General features: G+C 32.5%; 1 protein-coding gene across 5 annotated transcripts in view; it reads right to left on the bottom strand.

Annotated features, from left to right (window-relative positions):
* Positions 1-596: 596 nt before the first annotated feature.
* Tsp26A (Tetraspanin 26A) overlaps positions 597-24,934 on the bottom strand; it is a 33,746-nt gene continuing 9,408 nt past the window's right edge. Inside the window, exons 4-9 of one of the 5 annotated variants that reach the window (XR_013030971.1) lie at positions 15,039-15,137; positions 14,453-14,581; positions 13,377-13,427; positions 10,953-11,069; positions 7,646-7,813; positions 597-2,095 (exon numbers count right to left, since the gene is read on the bottom strand). Coding sequence is in view for 1 of the 5 variants with exons in the window: in XM_076512620.1 (XP_076368735.1) it covers positions 7,745-7,813; positions 10,953-11,069; positions 13,377-13,427; positions 14,453-14,581; positions 15,039-15,137 (465 nt within the window). In the remaining 4 variants the exon portion in view is untranslated. Of the gene's footprint in view, positions 2,096-2,774; positions 4,169-5,696; positions 7,814-10,952; positions 11,070-13,376; positions 13,428-14,452; positions 14,582-15,038; positions 15,138-24,934 lie in introns of those variants that run through there. The other 4 variants (XR_013030969.1, XR_013030970.1, XR_013030968.1 and 1 more) reach the window with 4 other exon arrangements.

Consider the following 24,934-nt stretch of genomic DNA (forward strand, 5'->3'; position numbering starts at 1 on the left):
TGAGCCACTAGGGGGCTACAAATGGAAGCCAGGTTAGTGTTTGGACACAAATCAACTACAAAGGAAACAACAGTTATATTATCTATACAATCACATTTTTCCTATACTGAAGCATTTAGTCTGTGATAAGTACAACCCTCATTACAAAGTGAGTATTCTTCATGTTACATAATAGAATTTTGTAGTTTGGTAGCAACGTAAACAGTTTCGTTTAATGACACTGAATACTATACTGCAAAAAAGAAACCTGACTAGGCTTGTGAATTTCATTATCACATGTTAGTATATTTGAAATTCATTTTAAATGTTTAATTCAAAACATCAAAATTATAAAAGTCATATATCTTTAAGTAATATTATATGTAAAATAATATAATAATTTAATCTGATTATATTTTACTTCAGTCTATTCAAAGGTCTCAAAAATACATCCTAAATCATAATAATCTCAATTAATTGTAGATGCAATTAGCCTTGATAGTTTGAGCTCTTGTAACAAAAACATCAAAACCAAAATACTATGTTCTCTTAAATTCTGTAAATTTTGTTATTACTTGTGGAATTACTTATATTTTTGTATTTTGAAATGATACAAATTTGAGTACAATGACATACAGCTATTTATTATACTTTTTTCTTAGCTGCACCTGAATTTTTTTACACTTGTCATTCATTAACTACAAAAGACCTGATGACAAATACTACTGCAAATACAAATTCTCATCTTCCTAAGAAAGATGTTCATGCATAGCTATAATTTCTTTATTAAAATTATTGATTACCAAAGTTAAGCATGATTAAAAGCACATAATATAGTTTTAACATGAAACTATTAAATTCCCTAAAGAAATATTTCATAGGTTACAGTAGAAAAAAACGAATGTAACACTTATATTCATGAAAAAATTTTCATTGCTAGTACAAATGCTGCATGTAGTTACACGTATTCTATTGAAGTTTAAAACTTGTATATTATCAAACAGACATTAGAAACTTTTTACATTTATGGATAAATCAAAACATTTTAAAATTACTTTTCTTTAAACACTACATTTTGTGAAGTTTACCTATGGTCATCATGTGGCAAACTTTAAAAAGAACATACACATTTTATTTTCTGACAGTATACAACTCTCTTGTGAAGTTAGTTCAACTTACATAAGAGTTAATGAACTCATTCATGAGTAATAAGTGGCTCTTACCTAGATGCAAGTCATCATTATTTATAATATACATACAGAATGTGTTCAATTGTTTTAGGACATAGTTGTTGATCAAAATCTAATGTAGCTGTTTCTCTACTTTAGTATAACATTTACTGCTTCTTAATCTATTAAGCAAGTAAGAGAACATATGTTTATATTTATACAATAAATTATTGTACATTTTTAAATGTTGAATGTTCTTACTTATTTTATGACAAGAATATATGAACATGTAAAGAAATAAAATATGTACCAATATCTAATGACAAAAAATTGAAATGTTATAATACACAGTAATTGCAATATGAATAATATGCAACAGAAAAAATAGACATTTTTTATTATAGAAATGGAATCTGAAAAACAGAGTTTAAGAACTGAGAAAGAAAGGCCTCACTCAAGAGAAAGTAAAGTTCCTCTTAAACATTTAATTTTGTTTGATGAAGGAGGTCTTGTAAGAGGCATTTGAAGTTGAAATCTGATTTTAATCCTTTGAGACTTCTGATAGAGGCCAGTTGCAAAAATAAATGGCCAAAATATATTGAATCAGCTCTTTGTAATTCTGTCCTATAGACAGGTAAGTATATAGCTGGACCTTCATCAGATGAGAGTAATCCTGAAGAACCAAGGCCAGGTACATCACCTGAAGAACCCCCAACAAAGAGAGGGAGGAGCAGGGAAAAGAACAGAGGAGCTGAAGTCAAAAGTAGGAATGTTCCTTCTGAGCATAAATGGCCTCTTTCCTGCAATGACACCTAGACCTAGGTGGAAGAGTGAAACAGCATCACTATGAAAGCAACTCCAGTTGGTCAACAGAATGACTCCCAATCAATTTTTTTAACTGTGATATACATTATATACTATTCAAAAACAGCAACAGGATTTCCAATCTATCAAAAAAAGAAAAAAGAGGTCCCAATCAGTTTTTTTAATTTTTAGCTAAGTACATTATGTATTATTTAAAGATTGGCATATACACAGTTACAGTTCCATAAACAGCCTACTTAAGAGGACCACAAGTAATCCATTTTATGTTTTAATTCTAAATGATGGGGTATCTTTGCAAGAAACTCCCTTGCAAACTGATGGATATTTAAAATCTTCAGAGATGTTTATATAGTTACTAGGCTGTTTAACCAGTCAGTTAATCTGACATCAATGATGAGGTAACTTGTGAAATTGTTTGAAATATGTATAGCAGCAGTCACATGTATTTGTCATGACAACAATTCCCACCTTTTGACACATAGCAGTCTTGTGAAGTCATAGAGATTATAGAATAATCAACAGTTGTGCTGTGGATCCATAATTCATTGCATAACATTGAAAACCACAAAAGCAATTTGTTCTGCAGTTCAATTTAGCAATGTGATACTTTTTTTTATTATTATTGAAGGTGTATTTTCCATCTACTGTTTTCTCCAGTTTGGTATAATGATTTGGTATTGGTTATTCTGTTTTCTCCAGTTTGGTATGATTTAGTTTTGGTTATTCTGTTTTCTCCAGTTTGGTATATGTTTTCTCCAGTTTGGTATTGGTTATTCTGTTTTCTCCAGTTTGGTATAATGATTTGATATTGATTATTCTGTTTTCTCCAGTTTGGTATAATGATTTGATATTGGTTATTCTGTTTTCTCCAGTTTGGTATAATGATTTGATATTGGTTATTCTATTTTCTCCAGTTTGGTATAATGATTTGATATTGGTTATTCTGTTTTCTCCAGTTTGGTATAATGATTTGATATTGATTATTCTGTTTTCTCCAGTTTGGTATAATGATTTGATATTGGTTATTCTGTTTTCTCCAGTTTGGTATAATGATTTGGTATTGGTTATTCTGTTTTCTCCAGTTTGGTATAATGATTTGATATTGGTTATTCTATTTTCTCCAGTTTGGTATAATGATTTGATATTGGTTATTCTGTTTTCTCCAGTTTGGTATAATGATTTGGTATTGGTTATTCTATTTTCTCCAGTTTGGTATAATGATTTGATATTGGTTATTCTATTTTCTCCAGTTTGGTATGATTTGATATTGGTTATTCTATTTTCTCCAGTTTGGTATAATGATTTGATATTGGTTATTCTATTTTCTCCAGTTTGGTATAATGATTTGATATTGGTTATTCTATTTTCTCCAGTTTGGTATAATGATTTGATATTGATTATTCTATTTTCTCCAGTTTGGTATAATGATTTGATATTGGTTATTCTATTTTCTCCAGTTTGGTATAATGATTTGGTTATTTGTGTATTTTTAACTCTTCCTCTCCCTACTCATGTTTGCTTTTTATTTGTTTGCTAAAACTATGCAACAATAACAGCTTTTGGTTATATCTGCTCTAACCTACTATTATTGTCGGTTAGGTCTAAGGAATAATCAGAACTATATTCTTCAAAGTTATAACATATACCACAGAGATATATATGATGTGGTCGTATATGGTGCATGCTTGCATGTCTGTGTTGTAGATAATCCGAATGTGTATGTGACTGCCAGCTGGTGTGGTACACGCTTCTTGCCAGCTATGTACTAATACAGTCTGCTAATATCAGTTTCAGGAGAAGAGGAAAATAACACAAAATTTGATGGCAGTAATAAAACAGTGAAAGATAACAGTGAATTCAAAATTAGGGGTTTTGATTGTGATTTGTAGGGCCCTCCTCTGTAGAGTATAAGGGCCCTTTATTGGTTATTTAACTGATACATTTTTTTTCTGTTTTACATCTCATTCAACTCAATTATCTCTGACCTTTTGTGAACTAAATCATTGGTCATTTGTTGACACAGTTTTCTACTGAACTTATTGGTGCCACTAAAGCTGCACATCTGGTTCTACATTCTTTAGAGAATTCTACAAATGAAACTCTCAATGATATTAGAAATGTTCTGTTTGATGATTTGCTGTCACCCACATCATTTTCACAAGAGGTTAACTACACAATCTTGTAAATGTGTTTTCCTGAAAGAACAAAAAGTATTGATTTAAACTTAATATATGTAAAAATGTTTACATTGTATGTGTAATAAACTGTGATTAAGTCTCATCTTTTATTCTTAATGGAAGATGATTAGTGATCTACACATACCTATTAATAATTATAGGTTCAGCTGTGGAAGAAATGACTTCATAAAATTACAAAAACTGAGAAGCTCAAATCTCTCAAAATTGCATTAAAGAATGCAGTCAAGAATTTTTCCAACATTTACATAATTTTATGCCTTTTAGCTGCATTAATGATTGGCTCTTGTTCAGCTCTCTCAAAACCATCTTAAAACATGGTCAAAGGTCCAGCATAGCTAATTTCAGATTAAATGAAGTACCTCTTTTATACATTCATAAAGATATGAATGTCAGTCTTTCAGATATCATTAAAGACTTGGATTTTCAAGGTTTGTGCAGAATAGCTCTTGCATTTTAAAAATAGTAAACAGTACTGGTATATTGTAGAAAAGTAACAATATGTGGATAATCAGCAGGAGTAGAGTCCACTTCAACAGTTTGATTCCCTACTTTTCCAGTGCTTGATACAGCCTTCCAAACATGTGAATGGATCTAAAGTTCCTAAAAGAAAAGACTGTAAAAAGGACTGATATTACTGTTGAATATATTTTAGTATACTTTGGTCTTCGTATGGGTCTAGAAGACAAATGTGCATATCTCTACCATGCAATTTCAACATAACCAATTTTGACACAAGAAAAATAAACTGTCTATATCACTGCTTATTGAAAACTATCCTTGTATCAAGTTTCAAATTGGTTGAAAAAAGGTGTAAATGATCCAAACCCATAAAGTTATGATTTAACCTTTTGACTTTGACCCCAAAATGGGCATATCCCACATTTTTGTATTTATATGTACAAAACCTGTAAAAAATGTTTGTAACAAATTCCATGAAAATTGGTCAAAATATCATGGGGGTAATTGTCAAAACATCCCAAAATTATGCTTTTTATGACATCTTACAATTACTAAATGGGTAAGTCCAACATTTTTGTTTGTAGGTGTATGTTGCCTGTAAAAACATCTTTGTAGCAAATTTCATACAAATTAGTTGAAACAAATAATTGACCAAAATCCCAAAATTATAGGCTTATTTAACTGATTGACCCCCATCCAAATGATCAAAAATGGGCACATCTTACAATTTTATAAATTAGTGAAATTATGGCTAAGAATTGACCCCCCCCCAAAAAAAAAAAAATACAATTTTGTTTCTGAGATCTGACCCCTATAAAAGAACCCAAGATGGGTAAATTCAACTTTTTTCTAAATGAGTGTGTTGGACTCATGAATATTTATACATGCAACATTTTTACCTTGATTGCTGTAAATATGACTGTACAGAAGCCCAAAATATACATATTTGGGCCATTTATTGTTACACCATAAAATCTTTAAAAAGACAAAAAAGTGTATTAAATCATTCAACTTAAAAAAAAAAAAAGTGGTAAAACGCTTCACTCTTACAAATAAGTAAAATAAATTTGATCTGTTGTATGGTTTATTAGTAACTGGAATTTACAAAGTTGTCAGAAATAAAGGTATTTGCTACTTCCACTGTATAATAATATTATTTTACAATGTTGCCCCAAATTGCAAGATGTTTTCAGTACTAAAAAATGTACTGCATAGTCTTACATATGCTACTGATGATAAAAAAAATGTACTTTTGAACAGACATCTTAAATAACTTCAATTTGTAATAAGAGTTCTAGCACTTCAGTAACACACCCAATGAAATACATAAATAAAGGAACAACTGGCTTTAGTTTTTGTTCAAAGATGGTAGAAAACTCAAAAGACTAGATCTAATTAAATGACTCATTTCTTCATATAAATGTTATTTTCAAAAGAAAAACCTCAAAAAACTGAGCTTGAGACAGAAGATATTAAAGTAATAAAGAAATAATTGGTACATCATGCATACTACTACTGATCTAAGTATAGCATCTTAAATTCCCCCTTTGGTAAACACTTGAAATGATTTAAGTGATATAACATTTTGATTTAGAATGATTAAAAAGTCCAGCCTCATCAGAAAAATATATTTACCCTTTCCCAGAGTTTAAATAATGTTTTTTTTTTAATGCTAACACAAATGACACTGACATATGGTTTTAGAACACATTAGTGATATGTATGTAAGTAGTCTGATAATAAAAAACACTTTGGTAAAAAAACAAACAAACAAATAATTACAAAAAAGTTTCAGTTTTGTGAAACAACAGTCACTCTGAGTAATTTCACAAATAACTTTCCATGTCAATTTGCAACATTAAATCAGTGTAGAAAATGGTCCTCACAAAAAAACATGGAGTGAACAGGTGTGTCACAAAACCAGTAAGATAAATTAAAGTAATCTCTGAACACCACACACACACTGATGCAGTACTTTCTATTCACTACAATGAAGTAGCTTTTTGTATAGTACTTCAAGGAAAATATACATACTTACATACAGCATGACATTCTCTACATGAAAAATAAACATTTCTTCTAATAAAGATTCTGGATAAACAGGAGGTTTCTATTATGAAAATTTTAAAACACCCCTATATTTTCCATAACCTAAGTCTTATAAATAAGCTGATGACTGTGGCTAAGTTGATGATGTACAGCAAACTTCTTAAGTTCTTACTTTATAGTACTTAAGAATTTATGTTAACATCACATCAATAAGTAAAAACTAATATATATCAAAATAATAAAGGTACAAAATTAATCTGGAGTCTAATTTATATACTTACATGGGTGAAAGTGTCCAATGGTAATTTTGACTGAAACATATCTATTGACTGGAGGTTTGTAGGCCTAGGTCAACAAAAGCTGTGGGGTTGTACATGTCACCAAATTTTCTGAGATTCTCTGAGCCATTATCAGTAACTTTCAGAATCAGATTTTAACTCGACTTTGTAGGGAAAAAAAAAAGTTCAAAAATCCTGATAAATCACACAAAACTACTTAATTTTTTAAACATTTATACTGAACCCTTTTACACATGTGCTCATTTAGTTCCAGTTGGTTGTGCTTATAAAAAACATATCGCTGAATTCACCAGTTATAATTTTTTTCTTGTGAAAATTAAAATGGTTGGAAGTTTAGACTAACAAAACTTAAAAGCATTGGCAATGAAATACAAAATGTGTTTATGTCACATGAAATATAAATCATGCCTAGGAAAAGCCATTTTGATATATTTCAGTCTACAGACAGAGGAGTTTCACCCATATATGGAAATGAAAAAAACAAGAAAGTATTTAAATCTTGATTTTCTTATGAACATAAAACAGTTCTAAAACCTAAATAATAATTTTACAAATACCCTAAAATTTACACCACAGATAAAATAATATTTCAAAGAAAATTACACAACATTTTCAAGTCCTATATGTAATTGTTAATAAAAAAAAATCAAAAAATAAAATACAAAACTTGTTACTGATGGCTTCGGCACTAATACTAATAGAGATGTGGTGACCATTGTTTTGATAGTGTTTTCTTTTCTGGATAAACTATCACAGATGCATCGAGTTAATGCCACTTGGCTTTTTGGGCAAAAATGTCCGCTCGAAGATTTTGTGCAAAACAAATCCCAAGTATCTATACATGTCAAAAAAGTATTTAATAATTAAAGAAAGATCTGTAATTTCACCACAGAAATAATCACTTCTCTTTATGTTCTTACAATATATAACTATGTATGCTAATGGCAAAAAATAATTTCAATTTTCAAAGATTGGTGTGCACACACACACACACATTCAATGTATATAACAATAAATTTATGACTTTAACCAGGTCAAGATTAATGATAAATCTGGATTATGTGATATTTTTTACATATTTCAGTTTATTACAAAATGTGCTATAGTGATAACCTTGGGTTAGATATTCCATTCTGTTAAGATGAAATGTTGGTAATTGTTTTCACTAGGGAATTATTCAATATTGTTTCCCTATCCTTTGATAAATATTTTTCATTTTATGATCAAACACTGACTGCCTTTCTTTGTAGAATACTATGGAAATATCAGAAGTTTACCCTATTGCTTCCTATTTCTTGCAACTGCAAAGGTGTTTCAAGTACAATAAATATAGTAGATGTGGATGTGGCCATGGAAAGAAATCCATTTAAACAGGATACAAGATATATACCCAACAGACTAAAGGAAAACCTACTGACCTTTAGAAGTGAGAAATTTAATTACCTATGAGCACTCATTACATCAATTAGTGTAACAAAATTATAGTTAAATTGACTGTTATGTGAATAATCAATTCATCCTACCAAGACAGATTAGATGGATCTTCCTGTGTTCACAGGTCAAAGACTGTGTTGTCATGCTTGCACTTACATTCAAAATTTTATTGAATTGCAATTTTATGAATGTGTTTTAATAAGTTTGGTATGAAATTGTACATTATAATCCAAGTTTGAATATTACACATTAGTTAAATTTCTTAATTCATCAATAAATATGAAAAGAAAATCCCAGATATCAATTTTTGTGTGTCATTTGGATTATTTGTTTAGTTTTGAATTTCGTGCAAAGCTACACGAGGGCTATCTTCACTAGCCATCCCTGATTTAGCAGTGTAAGACTAGAGGGAAGGCAGCTAGTCATCACAACCCACCTCCAGCTCTTGGGCTATTCTTTTACCAATGAATAGTGGGATTGACCATCACATTATAATACTCCCATGGCTGAAAGGGCTAGCATGTTTGGTGCAACGGGGATTTGAACCTGTGACCATCACATTACGAATCGAGAACCGTAACACACCTGGCCATGCCGGGCTGTGTCATTTGAAATGTTGAATACAGCACTGGTTAATATCAGATGTTTATAATGTCCAAATACAAAATCTGCAGCTTCTTAAAAATTAGAAACACAAATTACTGATATTGACAATCAAGAATATAAATTAAGAAGCCCCTATCCTTTATATTTGTTGAAATATTTCTACATTTATTGAATTAAACACAGTGGTCCTTCCCATCTCTTTCCATTTTTAGAAATGCTTATGTATACCTACTTATGTCTAAGACATGTGAATAACCAACTGAAAACTCAGAATGTTTCCCATGTCATTCTGAGCCTTTGTAAAATATTTATGTAGGAAACCATTTCTTTTCATGGCAGTTTCCAAGTGGTAAGGTAAGCTATTATTGAGTTTAAATAATTGTATTTTTTTAGACCCACATACAACTTAGCTATTAAGTCTAATAAATTAATGTGGAATTGTGTAGTACTTAACAATTATTTGTTCTTTCTTTTGAATATGTAAAACATAAAAAATAATTTTGTTTTATATTTTCAAAATGCAAAATTGATAAGGCTTAACTATGGGAAGCAGCAAACATATACAAAGTTTGTAACTAGAAAAGGTAATTATTTTCTATACTTCTTTATTTACTGTTCTATGTTTTATGAAAAAAAACTGAAACTCAAGAATGTATTTTTAAATAATAATGTATAACATATTTTATAACCAATATGTGACTATTTTGCAACATAGTAGTTCACTGGAATTTAGCCAAGACAGGTCACTTTTGAAATCCCAGTTTTACATTATTGGATATGGTAACACTAGAGCACATGCACAGCATTATTAAACTTCTGTAATGTTAGTCAGACACCATTAAAAAATGAATAAAATAAAAATAATAAATTTTAATATATATAAAATTTTAAGAGGTTTAAACTGTTTAAAATAAACATTTATGGTTTTGTCTTATAATTTTAGAATCAAAAAGTGTAATTTTTATCTATTTCCTATTGTTTTTATGATGATTGAGTTTGGTAGAATCAACCAACAATACAAAGATATAATAGTGAAAATAAGAACAAATAAAACAGTTTTTCTCTACAAAAAGTTTGATAATTATCTGGTAGATATTAATTGGTTATGGAGATTTTGCACATGAAATTTGAATGTTTTCTGATGCATAAAAGTATTTTTAATCTTGAAATAAAAATTACTTTGCATGTTAATTAAACAATATTTGAAAATAAAATGTGATCAAATAATTAAAAAAGATAAAATTAAAAAGAATTGATACTTTGTGTGTAAATGCCTTTTAACATTTAGAGATAATTTGGAAAATTTGTGAAGATATTTGTACACTTTAAAAAGTTGCAGTATAACTGCTTTATGGTTACTTTTGGGAATAAGGGTGAATGGATTAGAAGTATTAATGAAAATTTGGGTTTCCAATTATTACTATAATGTTAATTTCTTGTTAAGTACAAAGCTACATAATGAGTTAGTTTTGAACTACTGAATAGAGGGAAGACAACTGTACAATAGCACCTACCAAAACCTTTTTTTCTTCTTGAACTGTTGATGAGAGGGAAGGAAACTATGTGCTAATATTCACTGCCAACTTTTGTAGAAAGTTTGAGAAACAGTGTATTAATTGATTAACTGCATGTAATATATCAATGGGGCCACTAATTAAATTAATTTAATCTAATAATGGTGGTGGTCATCCTTTACTACTAATTACCATCCTTACCTACTGTATAGCCATAATAAATACTATAACAGAAACTTCACCTGTTTCTTAAATTTCTAGATCCAACAGTACAATCTGTAAAGAAGTGGAGAATATTTCAAGAAAAAAAATTATTGCTTACAATCTTTCATCACCCCTTATTTGAAAGATTTGTTAAACAATCTTAAGAAATGATTTAAAAATGAAATAAAAAAATATTAAAATCATCAGAAGATATACCTGTAAAACAGCAACCCCCACTGCTACCCCTGCCACTGGTACCAGGTTAGCTTCTATCCACTCCTCACCAGCTCTTAAACAACCCTTTTCATAGACAACTGATGATTTGTCACCAGCCTGTGTAAAAATAAAACAGAAGCAAGAATTTGTGAGCTTTAAATGACATACCAGACTTGTACCATCATCACCTCCATACTTATTCATTCAAAAATAATTAAACACTGAAGCATTAATAGTTATATCACTGTAAATTAATTTTAAACTATGTTCAGTATAAAAACAAAATGTGAATAAAACAAAATATTTTACAGAAACTTCAATTATTCTATAATGGTTAACATTATGTTTTTCAATCAGAATATTTTATTTTTAGACTAAAAGAAAACAATATAGAGTGGTGGAAAAATAATATTGCACCACCCAATGTTTTTCACACTTTTATTGATTCCTGTAATGTTTTATGAGATTACGCAATGCAGAAATGTTAAAACTAGTGTAAGATGGTTGGTGATATTGTGTGGTGTAGGCTGGCTCATATGTCACTGAATCCAGCATACATGATTCTTTATTAAGAAACCAACCATGAAAAATGTATTTCAGCAGATGATCAATAAATACTTAGAAAACAGAAAATGTTCTCTAAGTAACTTAGTTTTACAGATAACACCATGTAGCTGTCAGCACTGATAGTGCCTTTCAAAAAAATTTAGGCATCTCACACCCTGACTAGAGATGCATCCCCCTATCACCCGACCCTGTGGATACTTATCAGTTGCATTCAAACATGCTGGATGAAACTTCCCCACACCAACATTATACAAAGTGCTTCCCATCAGACCCATGCAGGTGAAACTTTGATTTGCCTGAGAAGATCATACTCCACATTGTTTCAATCCTGTCAGCATGCTGCGTGGCCCAGTTCTCATTTTCCTTATATTGTTGGTGAGAGGTTTCTTTATTCACTTCTGCTGGGAAACTGATTGAACACAGACCAGATCAGATGATGTATAGAGTGAAAAGAATGCCCTTGAAGTTTCTTTCCTAAGCTTTTGAGCTCAGTGGATGAGACTCAACAATTCTGCAGGCTCATGTGTTTTGGAACATAATCATTAACTGTTATGGAAGCTTTCCTTCAAGTTACTCCTTCCTTTCCACTGCTTCACAAAGGCAATCTCTCTGTATCTTTGCAGCCAGCAGCTTACAGTAGATTGGTTAAATTTATTTCTTCTAGCAGCCTCTCTTGTCTAAAGTCTTTCTTTGCTCAAATAAACAGTTTTTTTTTGGGAGGATTAACTCATAACCTTGCCCATGGTGGCATTACAAACAAATTGAAGCAAATAGGCTTTTAATGTAATTTTCAGTAAAACTCCATTTCTAACCAAAACACAACTGACAGAATACCTAGACAGCTTACAAGTCTGATTATATAATAATTAGACAGTACTGGATGATCCACAAAACATTTGCATCAACAAACATTATGGTCTGAAAACACAAAATGATTCCAAAGAGGTATGTGAAAAAAATTAGGTGATACAATAGATTTTTCCACCACTGTATATAATATTGAAAAGCATGTTATTTTAATAATAATCCGTATTGGCTTTATCACTTCTTTATATCATGAAGTATTACAAGAGTATATAAAGTAACACACTGATCTGAATGTTTGATGGTTTGCAAGGTAGCTTTTGAAAATGTTTAGTTTTTACAATAAAAGCTTGATTGTTAAACATAATGAAGTTCATTAAAGCATGTATGCTAAACATAAACATCTTATTTCCAAATTAAAAAATTGCCTGCAATAAATTTAGTGTAGAATTACAGAGATGTTACAAAGACAGATAAATATGTATATTAAAAAATTCTTTAATTATGCATTTCTTTATGAAAGACGTACGAGACAACATGTGTTATCAGATTGCACTTAAAAAAAATTGTGAAAAATATTTCATTCACTGTTAAAACAAAACAAAAAATGAACTAAATTATATCTTCAAATAATCCTCTCTCTCTGGTATTCTTGAGAAGCCAAGATAAAAACCAAATGTAATCAAAATTGTATTATGTGAAATTATTAATAAGAAATGGATCTAATGAATAAGTAAAAAGGTAAAAATTTATAATTTTTCTGGAAATATAGTTAAATCACAATTTGGATTTAGAGTAAGTTTAGCCAAGTATCTCCACTCTTTTGTTATCCTTAAGAAATTGTTACATTAAGTTACCGTACAAGTTCAAATACAGACATACTCTATTTAAGCCGAGAAATGTAATTCAAAACATTAAATTATCAGCAAATACTATTTTATATACATATACTATTATGTCTGGCTTCAGTTTGTTTAGTTTCTACTTTTTATAACTTAGCTTATGTGATAATAGGTAACAATTACACAAGTGGAAGGAAAATTGTATACTCACATAATCTCTCTTTCTCACATCATATCCACATTGCTTGTTTTTAATCATTTCCTGAAAGTTAAAAGTATCACTTATTGATGTATATGAATCAAGATTCTTCACAAAAATGTAATACACTGAAAGTACCTCATTTAATATCAGATTGAATCACTTTTTATCGCTGTAATGGAAGAGTCCAAGTTCTCTATGACGGACTCAAGTTTCTAAAAAGTAAGATATCTTGTTGAATTAGAGCCTGATCATCAAGATACGTGGTCTGAAATTATTTAACAAGCATATGAAAAGGATTACCAAAGTTACTGCAAGTTCAATCCACAGATCAAGTGCAGGCCTAAAGAGATGTCTCTAAAACAATATCATACCTTAATGAGCATAGGGAATTGTTGTATTACTGCCCTGGAAGGTTGTTTATTCATCAAAGGGAATGCATCTACCAACAAAATTCACTTAAATGTACTTAGCTTGTTTATCTTTCTAAACAAAGGAACAAAAGAAACCCTTACGTTTTTTTTTAGTCAGAAGCATTTCCCTTTTTGAATGCCATATTTGAAAAATTGATGACAAAGGTTTTAAATAATGCTTCTACTAGATAGACATCCCCTGTCATGCTTCTTTGGAATATTTAAAGCTCATTGTTGTTACCTGTTGTCTTTCAAAGTACCTATGGTACAACTACCCATGTGATCTGTCATGGTTTAATCAACTGATAAATACATCTCATGATCAAACTAATGTTAATATGTGAGTATATAAAGTTTCACAAATGTGTATGTGAAAACCCTAACATGTCTTGTAGTACAGAGCTAACTAGCTTTGTAGTGACCATTTATCATAATATTTCTTCTTACTTATTAATATTTATGAGCCATAAGGTTCAATGCATCATGCTGAAACATAACATGTCCTACAAACTAATATTTAGTTGAAATTTATAAGAAAAATATACTTATTAAAAGTAGAGTAACATCTAGGACTAATTTCTAGGACCAAGAATATAAAAGCAAAATTCAGACATATAATGAAAACATTTAAAAAAAATTCACCAGTGCTTATTTGGTTGTATTCACTTAACTCACATTAGGTTGCCGTTTACAACAAGAAAACGGAACTCCACAAGCTTCCCGACTTCCTATATCAACACTGGAACAGTTGAAATAATTATTCATGTCCCAGTCTTTTGGACCTTCAATACCACAACATTCTAGCTATAAAGATATATTACATAATTTGAGAAATTTGAATGGAATACACAAAGTTATAAAACAAAGATTCACAAAAAGTTACTCTGAAGAGATTTAACCTATTGTAATAATGAAGTTGATTAATAAATACACATTAAACCAATTTTTTTAAAATAATATGATCTTGTTTTGATATTAAGTCTTCTAAATATTTAATATGTATGGAAAACATAAATGTATCTCAGAACATCTGGTGTGGGTGTGAACGTTTATGCTCTCATCCCTAAGACATGTCTGACAACATTCAATTGCAAACTCTTTTTGTTAACCTGAAGATGACCTAGAAATGTCGAAACGTTCTCTGCTCCTCAATAAAAGTGTTAATACCCAAACTAGCCATTCTGAGATACATTTTTATTTCAAGCAGGTTTCTTGTCATCAAGAGTATGGAAAATACAGTTAAAATATTTAATATTGATACCCATTCTTCTTGAATCCAATCTATGAGATTCTGCCTGTCAGGATCATCTCTATAATGAACAATAAAAGCCTGAAAACCATTTGTGGCTTGATTCTTTATCTGTATAGAAAATAAATCAAATGTTAATAATAACAGATATGAATAATACAAATTGATAATATGAAAAACAATGTACATATTCTTTTGCAGTTTCAGTGTCAAAAATATATAATTGATTCTTTTCAAAAAATGAAGAATTACGGTTGAAACAAATAAAAATTATTTACTGGACCATTGGACCAAAAATTAAGTATCAATTTATCTTTTTTTTTTCCTTAAAACACTATTTCACAAATTAATTCTGAGTAAACCTCACTTAACCATCTGATCTTTTAAATGTGTGTGTAAATTATACATAGAATCAATTTAGAAAAAAACAGTCACTTATTCACAATTATACTTTACAGTTTTTTGTTTTTTTTGCATATAGATATTCCTACCCAAGTCTAATTTGATAATCAACAATTCACATAATTGGTTTCATACAACTCATAGCAATCACAATGATACAATGTCACACAATGGTGTAATTTAGGGTAATAAACACACTTAAATAATGCTCAGAACAAACAGTTATATTAAATTTAATAGGTTTTAGCTATGCTATATATTGTGACAAAAAAGTTTTTATCAATAATTTGAAAAAATTTAATGGGAAGTGATAAAAATTCACTGTTTTTTGTTTTGTTTTAAAGCTTCACATAGTGTCAAGTTGCAAAGAAACAGCTATTCTTTGGAACTGTTGATTCTAAAAATATTAATGTAGGTAAGAAAACCATGTTCATCAGTTTCTTGAAATGATGCATAACAGATTGATCATAAAAAAACTGAAATTAAATAAAAAATGTTTTCAATTTGAACATAACTCATTTAAATCTCAATTTATTTCAAGTTTTAATGAATATATTACATTTATTTTGTGACCTTGAATTTAGCACTGATTCACTGTTTGCTGAATTGGCATTTAAAACAAATTAATTACAGAAAATTTTGTTAAACATTTAGATTTTCAGTGTTTTTCTCCCATACTACACGTAATATTTTGTTAAAACAATATTAATAAATTGACATTACACTAAAAACATTTGTAAGGTAGATGGTGTCACCCTTGCCAATGACACTGTCTAACATTATGGATAAACCCTGGGACAAAACATGTTTAAAATAGTGCTGTCATTGAAACTTGTAACGACAGCAAGACAGTAATATGTGGCTTATTGTGACCTGAGTGTCACACAGACAACACACTTATGCATCGGTCCCAGATAAAATAAGACAATGAATTAAACTGTGACCAATGAGTAGTCCAGTTAGGACAAATTCCTTTTTCCTATCCTTACAGAAGCAAGACAGCCAAAGTCCAATATAGAATTTTATTTGAAAAAGCTTGCTTTCATGTTGCTCACTCCAAGTCGACTGCCAACTGGCACAGAGCTGAGCCTTGAATACAGGATCATATAGTCCATGTATGGAACAGGCACAGCAGTGATTGTGCCAAAGCAGACAGATTTAGATGCAGTATCCACAAGCCTGTTCCTGCAAATACCAATGTGGCCTGGTGTCCATAAAAACTAGATAGAAGTACATGTTGAAGAGGAATGGGTCAATTGGTTTTGAATATCAGTGAGAACAGGGTGAGAACTAATGTGAAGCAATTCCAGGGCCAGTAGAGAACAAGGCAAGTCAGTATAAATAGTGCAGTATGAGTACTGCTTAGCTTCTATATGATCCAGGGCAAGAGAAATGGCATACAGTTCAGCAGTGAACACAGAAACTGTAGAGGGGATTCTGTGCACAACCACCGAACCACAACAAACCATGGCAGAGCCCACAGAGTCAGCTGATTTCAAACCATCTGTATAAACAGGAATGAATGGATGGTTCGAGAAATGTTCAGCAAATAACAGATGGTACTTCCAATTGTTTATTTCTTCCAATTGAGTATCTGTTTTCCTCAGATGACTTAAAGAAAGGTCACATTTGGGGATTGTAATAATCCATGGTGGGATGGGCTAACCAGTGGATACAACATTATTCAAGGACAGACCTAATGCATCCAAATGTGCCTCGATACAAAGGCCAAAAGAACAATGGCAGATCATCTGTTCTGAAATAGCATGGAAAACGAGGAAGGAAAACACAACCTCAGGTGGGATGCTGTGGTAAGGATCAAAGTTGGAAAGCATATAGTAAAGACAGTTGCAAATAGAGTAGGTGTGGAGGAGGTTCATGAGACTTTGTGTATAAGCTCTGGACTTGGGCTTGGGAAGTGCAGAAAGCCCCAGTGCAGAGCTAAATTCCATGATGATGAATGAAATCCAGCATCTTTAAGGCCGAGGGTCTGGCAGAGCCATAGACCACTGATCCATAGTCTAGTTTTGAACAAATAAAAGCACAATATATTTTTAGCATAGAACATTGATCTGCTCACCAAGTGGTGGAAGAGAGGATATTCAGTGCTCTTGTACATTTGACTTGTAGTTGCTTGATATGTGGTACAAAGGTCAGCTTACAGTCAAAAATAAGCCTCAAGAACTTTGTCTCAGGGACCACAGGTAGCATAACTTTACCAATACGGAGTTCAGGATCAGGGTGAATACCCCATGGGTGACAAAATTGTATGCAAATGGTTTTAGATAGAGAAGTTAAAACCATTTGCTGTGGTCCACTTCAGTAAATGATTGAGGGCAGTCTGTAGTTGCTGCTCAATATACCTCATGTTCGACAATTGACATTAGATGTTAAAGTCATCGAAACAGAGCCCATTTGCAACAGTAAAAGGGAGTTGTTCAGAAACAGCATTGATCTTTATACTGAAAAGTATAACACTCAAAACACAGCCATAAGAAACTCCAAGTACCTGTAAAAAAAAATGGGAGTGCCAATCCCACACGATCTTGTAATTGCCTGCCCATTAAAAAATTAATAAAATAGCAAATGATCATTTAACCCATATAAATGGGGTCTCCCAAATTCCCATGTAGTATCAAAAGCCTTCTAAAGGTCAAAGAATATTGATACAAGATGTTGTCCTTTGAGAAAGGCTTCTCTGATTGATGTTTGAAGTCAAAACAGGTGGTCTATGGCAGAGCTCTGTTGTCAGAATCCACACTGGGAGGAGAGGTTGTTTGATTTGAGGAACCAAACAAGACAAGCACTAATCATCCTCTCCAAGGTCTTACAGAGACAGCTCATCAAAGCAATTGGACGATAGTTTCAAGGAATCTTGGGATCCTTCCCAGGCGTAGAGAAAGGTAGGACAATAGCTTGGTACCAGGCATCAGGAAAAACATTCTCTTGCCAGATCCAATTAAAAACAATCAGAAGAATAGCATGACAAGCACAAGATAGCTGGTGCAGCTTCTAGTAGTGTTCATCATTAGGTCTGACCGGTGTGTACTGCCAGACCGATGAAGGGCCAGTTTGAGTTCCACTCGTGTAAAGGGGCAATTATAGTCAGGGAGACAGCTTGAAAGGATAGATGGGATCACTTTGGCTGAGTCTTGATGGCTAAGAAAGTGGAGGATGAAGCAGAAGTGCTAGATACCTGGCAATAGCTTTCACCTAGAGTATTGGAGATGCTTCAGGTTTCAGCTACTTTCTGACCATCAGTGAGCAAGATCGAGAAGAGGACAGAATTATATTGCCCACTAACCTTTCGATTCTTGTCTCATATGACTTTGGAATTAATTGTAGAAGATATGCTTGTTTTGAATTTAATCCAAGATTCCTTCTGGCTTTGACTTCTTACCAGCCAATCACGTGCACAGGCCTGCTGAAAAGCAATGCAGTTCAAGAGTATGAGATACCTATGAAAAGCATGCTAAGCCCGTTTTTGAGCCTTCCATGCCATGTGGTAGGCAGGATTCCACCACGGACAAGGATATTGTGGAAAACATGTTGAAGTTTTAGGAATACATTAAACAGCTGCCTGTATAATAGTCAGTCACTACTGCCACACTGTCTATTGATGGCTTACAGATGATGGCAGGTTCAAGTTCTGTGTATGCAGGTCAGGTGGCACTGAATGCAGCCAGTCTCTTTCAAAATTATAGGAAAATGATCACTGCCTCATGGGTTATTGTCAACCCTCCATGAAGAGTGGGAGAATAGTGAAGGGAAGCAAATTTAGAGATCAATAATAGTCAAGGACTGACTAGGTGGATGAAAATAAGTATAAGAACCAGTATCAAAAAAGAAAAGGTTGTTATCTGAGAGTATATACTCTATGGAGTGACCCTCCCATCAATATCAGTACCTCCCCAGAGGAGATTATGTCCATTAAAGTCCCCCAGGATTAAAAAGAGAGATGGCAACTGTTCAATGAGAGCATCAAGGTCTCATTAATCATAGGTCTCTTCAGGAGAGAGGTAGAGAGAACAAACAGTGATAGTATGACCAAAGGAAAAACAGATAGCTATAGCCTCCAAGGGTGTGTCGAGTGGCAAAGACAGGGTGGGCACTCATCCATCATACGGCTTGTCATTTCTATATAAAGAAAACTGCTGAAAGGTAACTGTATCAGCAGATTTCAGAAATGTTTCCTGTAAGGAAAGACATACAGGATGGTAGGAAGCAATCAGTGCTTTGATGTCATCCAGATTAGAAGATCAACCTTGACAGTTCCATTGTATTAAGGCAGCCATTTTTATTTAGGTGTAGGAGAATTCAGTGGAGAGCCTTTCTGTTCTTGGTCATGTCTTTTATCTTTATTTTCTTCATTCAATGGAGGTCTGTCAACTTCCATGGAACCTGTCCTGGAACAGTTGGTCAAGTCTTCATAGTTGGAAGAGGATTCCAGTGACTAAGGACATGAATGAATGATTGTTTTGCATCTTCAAGCATGAGAAGATGTACCAGAGGAAATGCCTGTACATGGAACCAAAGGAAATGAATCAAGGGGTTTGCTGGAATGAATGTTAGGGACAGAAATGGGTGATGACATTAATTATTCATTTTTTTTTAACCATAGAGATCAAAAGAGTTTTCATATGATTTGAGAATGATTCTTTTGAAGGCACAGACAGATCTGTCTGCACTCTCATTGTAGTAGTGGATAGAAATGCATGATGAAGTAGTGAAGACCAACTTTTGACCCTCATGGTAAGTAATGCTTTGAATCCTCTTCAAACACTGCACCTCTTTTTCTCCCAACCACATAGGGCAAGAAAGAATGTAGGATGGTTGAGAGCAATTGCAACTGACACAATGAGGGTCTGTTTCACACTCATAGACATTGTGGTCCTTGCTACCACAGTGAGCACATATCAAGGAACTGCAACATGATGTCTTTGAGTGACCAAACTGCTGACACTAGAAACATCTGAGAGGGTTTGGAATGTATGACCATACCTTGTAATTAAGATAATATGCCTTGATGATGGCAGGTGAATGCAGTGATGTAAATGTTAAAATGAGGACACTGGTTGGCATTATGATTCAATCTTTGCAAGTGGAGATATGCCTCACTGCAGAAACTTCTTTTGTGGAGAAACTAGCAAGAATCTCCAATTTGGGGATGTTCTTCAAATCCCTCTCAACAATATCTCCTCATAGCAAATTCAAAGTTGCATGGGTTGTAACCACAAAGGGTATATCCCCAATCACCTTTGAATGCAACACGAGTTCACTGTATTTAGATGTGGATGTTTTCACCAATGTCACAAGAGCAAAGCATTTTGATTGACTTTGGAGTGCCAGTAAGTCCTTCTAGTCCTTTCTGAATAAAAAAGGGAGACATTTGTACTAAAGGTTTGCCTGAAAGAGAATGTAATACATGAAAATAAGGTACAGGTGCTACAAATGTTGAACGTCATTGCTCATAATCTTCAAGATGTGGTTGTTTACCTATGGACTGTGTTTTCACTATTTTATTTAAGTCTTTATTTGGGGGATCCATAATAATAAAAAAAAATAATGTCTTGGCACATACTCACCCCACCCCCCATGCAGCCCTGTGAGGGGACACACTACAATGCCAAACAAGGACACTGCAGCAATGCCAGGGTTTTGTGAGCATTATACCCAAACACCAGAATCACATACAATGTACAGAACACCTGTTGAAAATATCCAACATTGATACTTGGTTGACCCTAGCTCATGTCTACCAGCAAAATGACCATAGAGGGACCACCACACAGCTGCCCATCTACAGGAATTCAAGGCCACAGTGGTGTGTTAGGGTTGTATCCCTCAACCACCAGGATCCTCTCCTCCCCTTCACAGGTCACCATGCACAGCAACTATGTGGGTAAATGTTTGGATCCCAGAAGAAGCAAACTGAAAAACAGAATCTACCCTGGGAAGTCCCCTTACCATGTAAAGGAATCCACACCAAAGTGGAGAGACAATAGGGAGGGTGCATATATTGATTTGAAAGATTTATAATATTATAACACCATTAGAATCAACTTTATCTTTATAAAAGACATTTTTATAAGAAAATTTTTATATCATAGTTACTATGAAATTTGAGTATTTTATCCACTTCTATCAAACATACATGTAATCCCAAGATAATTCATGGTTGATACTGGGGCTATAATAAGAAACTTTATTTCCTTTTATCTTTTCATACTCTTATGCTTTACTATTTTTATGCAAAATGTAAGCCCATTCTAATTCCTTATTACTGAAGTAATAATCTTATTTTTGAACACAGCACTAAATTTTTTCTACAACTTTAAAATATTTTGACCAGAAGAATGTAATTGAAAGTACAATAACCAAAATATCATGCATTATTATGAGTTTACTTAATAATACTTATGAACTGAAATAAGTTGTTTCATCTTAAATAGATACTGTATACATAATTTCATTAACAACAATTTCAATGCTCTTGTATTAAAAACAATTTGCAGGTACAGTATTCTAATTCTGAGAACTAAAAATATTACATTTTATGATTTCTGGATATTAAAGCAAGTTTGCAAATGTTTAGAGCAAAGCACAGAATAACAATTGCTGATTGGTCAAAAACTTGATATTTCTTCTGTTACCAGACCCGTTTACTCCTGTTGAGTGATGACATGTTGAATAATAATAAAATAGCTAATCAAAAAATACTTCATTTTAAAATAGCTTTACAATATCAGACAATGTAATAACTACTTTTTCAATATTGAAAAGGTTGAAACAGCACACACAACTACAGTAAACTATTGTTTTATACACTGCTGGCCAAAATCTTAAGTCCAATGAACATAAAGAAAAAAATATGCATTTTGCGTTGTTAGACGCAACCATTTATTTGAGTAGAGCTTCGAAAGATGAAAATAAGAAAAGGGAAAATAAAAATAAAAAAACCTTTTTAGCATTTAATAGGGAATATGTGAATACTATAAAATTAGCCTAAATAATAGCTAGTCAAAAGTTTAAGAACATACCAAAAAGAAGTCCTAAACAGGACAGGAAATACCCAACAAAAGGTCTCAATAGTGAGTTGCACAGCAGTCATTGCGAATAACTTCAAACATTGGCAATAGCATGGTCGATATAAACAGCAGAAGGCTAGCTGGAATGTTATTCTAAGTGATGAAGATGACTTCACGAAGATCATGTACTGTTTGAAATTGATGTCCATTTCTATGGACTTCCCTTGCCATCCACCTCCAAACATTTTCAATGGGGTTCAGTTCGGGCAAATACGCTGGATGGTCCAAAAGAATCACGTTAGTCACCATGAAAAAGTCATTTGTCCTGCAGGCATTGTGGATTGCAGCATTGTCCTGCTGAAAGATCCAGTCATTTCCGCACAGTCAATAAGAATGCTCTCTCCAATATGCCAATGTAGCCAGCTGCTGTTTGATGCCCCTGAATAACCTGAAGCTCCATTGTTTCATGGAGAAAGAAAGCACCCCAGATCATGATGGAACCTCCTCCACTGTGTCGTGTAAAAAATGTCTCAGGTGGGATATCCTTATCGTGCCAGTAATGTTGGAAGCCATCTGAAATCTCCGGGATAAATTTTTTCTCATCAGAGAACAAAATCTTCGTCCACTTTTCTACGTCCCATGTTTGGTGCTTCTCAGCAAAGTTCAACCAAGCTGTTTCGGTGTGGCCTTTGAAGATGTTTACGGTTTTAAAGCCTTTCTCTTGTAGATGCCGTCTTATTGTTCTTGAGCTGCATTCTGCATCCATAAGGGCCTTAATCTGGTTCGACGATTGGCTAGTGTATTACCAGACAACCTGTCGAATCCTCCTGCTCAATGCCAGTGAAATTTTCTTGGGCTGACCGCTTGAAATTCTCATTCTGTATCCCTCAAAGTCTTTTGAGAAATTTGCAACAGCAATTTTACTATGCCCAATCTCACAAGCGATGGCACATTGAAAGAGACCTTGCTTTTGTAGCTCCACAATTCTGTTATGTTCAAACTCTGTCAACGTTTTAGCCTTTGCCATGTTTTTATCCAATGTGATACAGGAGATGTCAGTGGGAAATGTTGACAATGCTCATGCTTGAACACAAATGATTAAATTTTGTTACACGTTTACCGATTAATGTTTCGTTTCAGTATGGTCTTAAACTTTTGACCAGCTAGTATTTAGGCTAATTTCATAGTGTTCACATTTTCCCTATTAAATGCTGAAAAAGTTTATTTGTATTTTCCCTTTTCTTATTTTCATCTTTTGAAACTCTACTCAAATAAGTGATTGAATCGAACAATGCAAAATGCATATTTTTTTTTAATGTTAATTGGCCTTAAGATTTTGGCCAGCAGTGTATCAGTGTCAGAACAAAGTCTCTAATAGGAGGCATAAGGTGGTTCCTACTGCTTCCATTTATATTGGGATGTCAAGTAATACTTACATTAAAATGAGGAGTTAGTTAATTCACACAATAAATATATTAAATAATTTATTTCTTGATCTATTTTACTTTGCTATTCCTTAACATACTATTATACCATATGACCTTTCATCTGTCAATTTTATTAAAGTCTGGAAAGATTGGGAAGTCAATAAAATGTATACTTTACATAGTCTAAAAATTCCATGATGTTTATGTTGAACAGGATAGGATGCTCACTTTAATGGACAGGTTCCATGTTAGAATAAGGTTTTCAGGCTATGTTTGATGGACATGGGCAAGATCAGGAAATATTTTCTGGAAGGACCTTAAAGGCTTTCACTGAAGAATATTTAAATAAAATAATTTGGATATGGGTAAGAGAGAAACTATTTCTGTGAAATAGATAATGTTTTTAGAGAGGTAATCAAATAAACTTTCTGTACATAAAAATGTTAGATGTCATTATTTGTTTTCAGAAATTTGTACAAAGCTATACAAGGGTTATTTGAGAATACCTGTCCCTAAGTTTATACAGGTAGACAAAAAGAGAAAGGGAGAAAATTAACTGTATCACTGCCATATCTTGCACTACTTCTGTCTGTATAAATAGTGAGATTTCACCAATATTCCTATAGTACAACCATGGTGCAACAGGTTACAACTTACAACCCAGGAACACTTACTACTTGGCTTCACACAGTTTGAGGGCATCCTTAGATAAAGATTTGAGTTGATGTCAGGCAATATTAACATATGGTTCATGTCTGTGGCAGCATATTAAGTCATATGAAAGATTAGTGATAAGGAATTAAGTTCATATATCTTTGACAAAATGATTTCATTAGTAGAAATTTTTTTTGTATGCAGCATTTTATTGAAAAGATTTATATTGTATATGTATGCTGCCTGAAACAATTTCTTTGTGTATAGCATTGTATGTTATGCTAACATGATACACTAACACTTTCTGATATTAATTTTACTTGCATTAAAGCTGCAATGTGAGATCTACAGCTTAAGATAAATAGAAGAACCACCAACTGGGAACTGAAACCATAAT

Source organism: Tachypleus tridentatus, chromosome 7 (genome assembly GCF_004210375.1).
Source record: "Tachypleus tridentatus isolate NWPU-2018 chromosome 7, ASM421037v1, whole genome shotgun sequence".
NCBI classification, from domain to species: domain Eukaryota; kingdom Metazoa; phylum Arthropoda; class Merostomata; order Xiphosura; family Limulidae; genus Tachypleus; species Tachypleus tridentatus.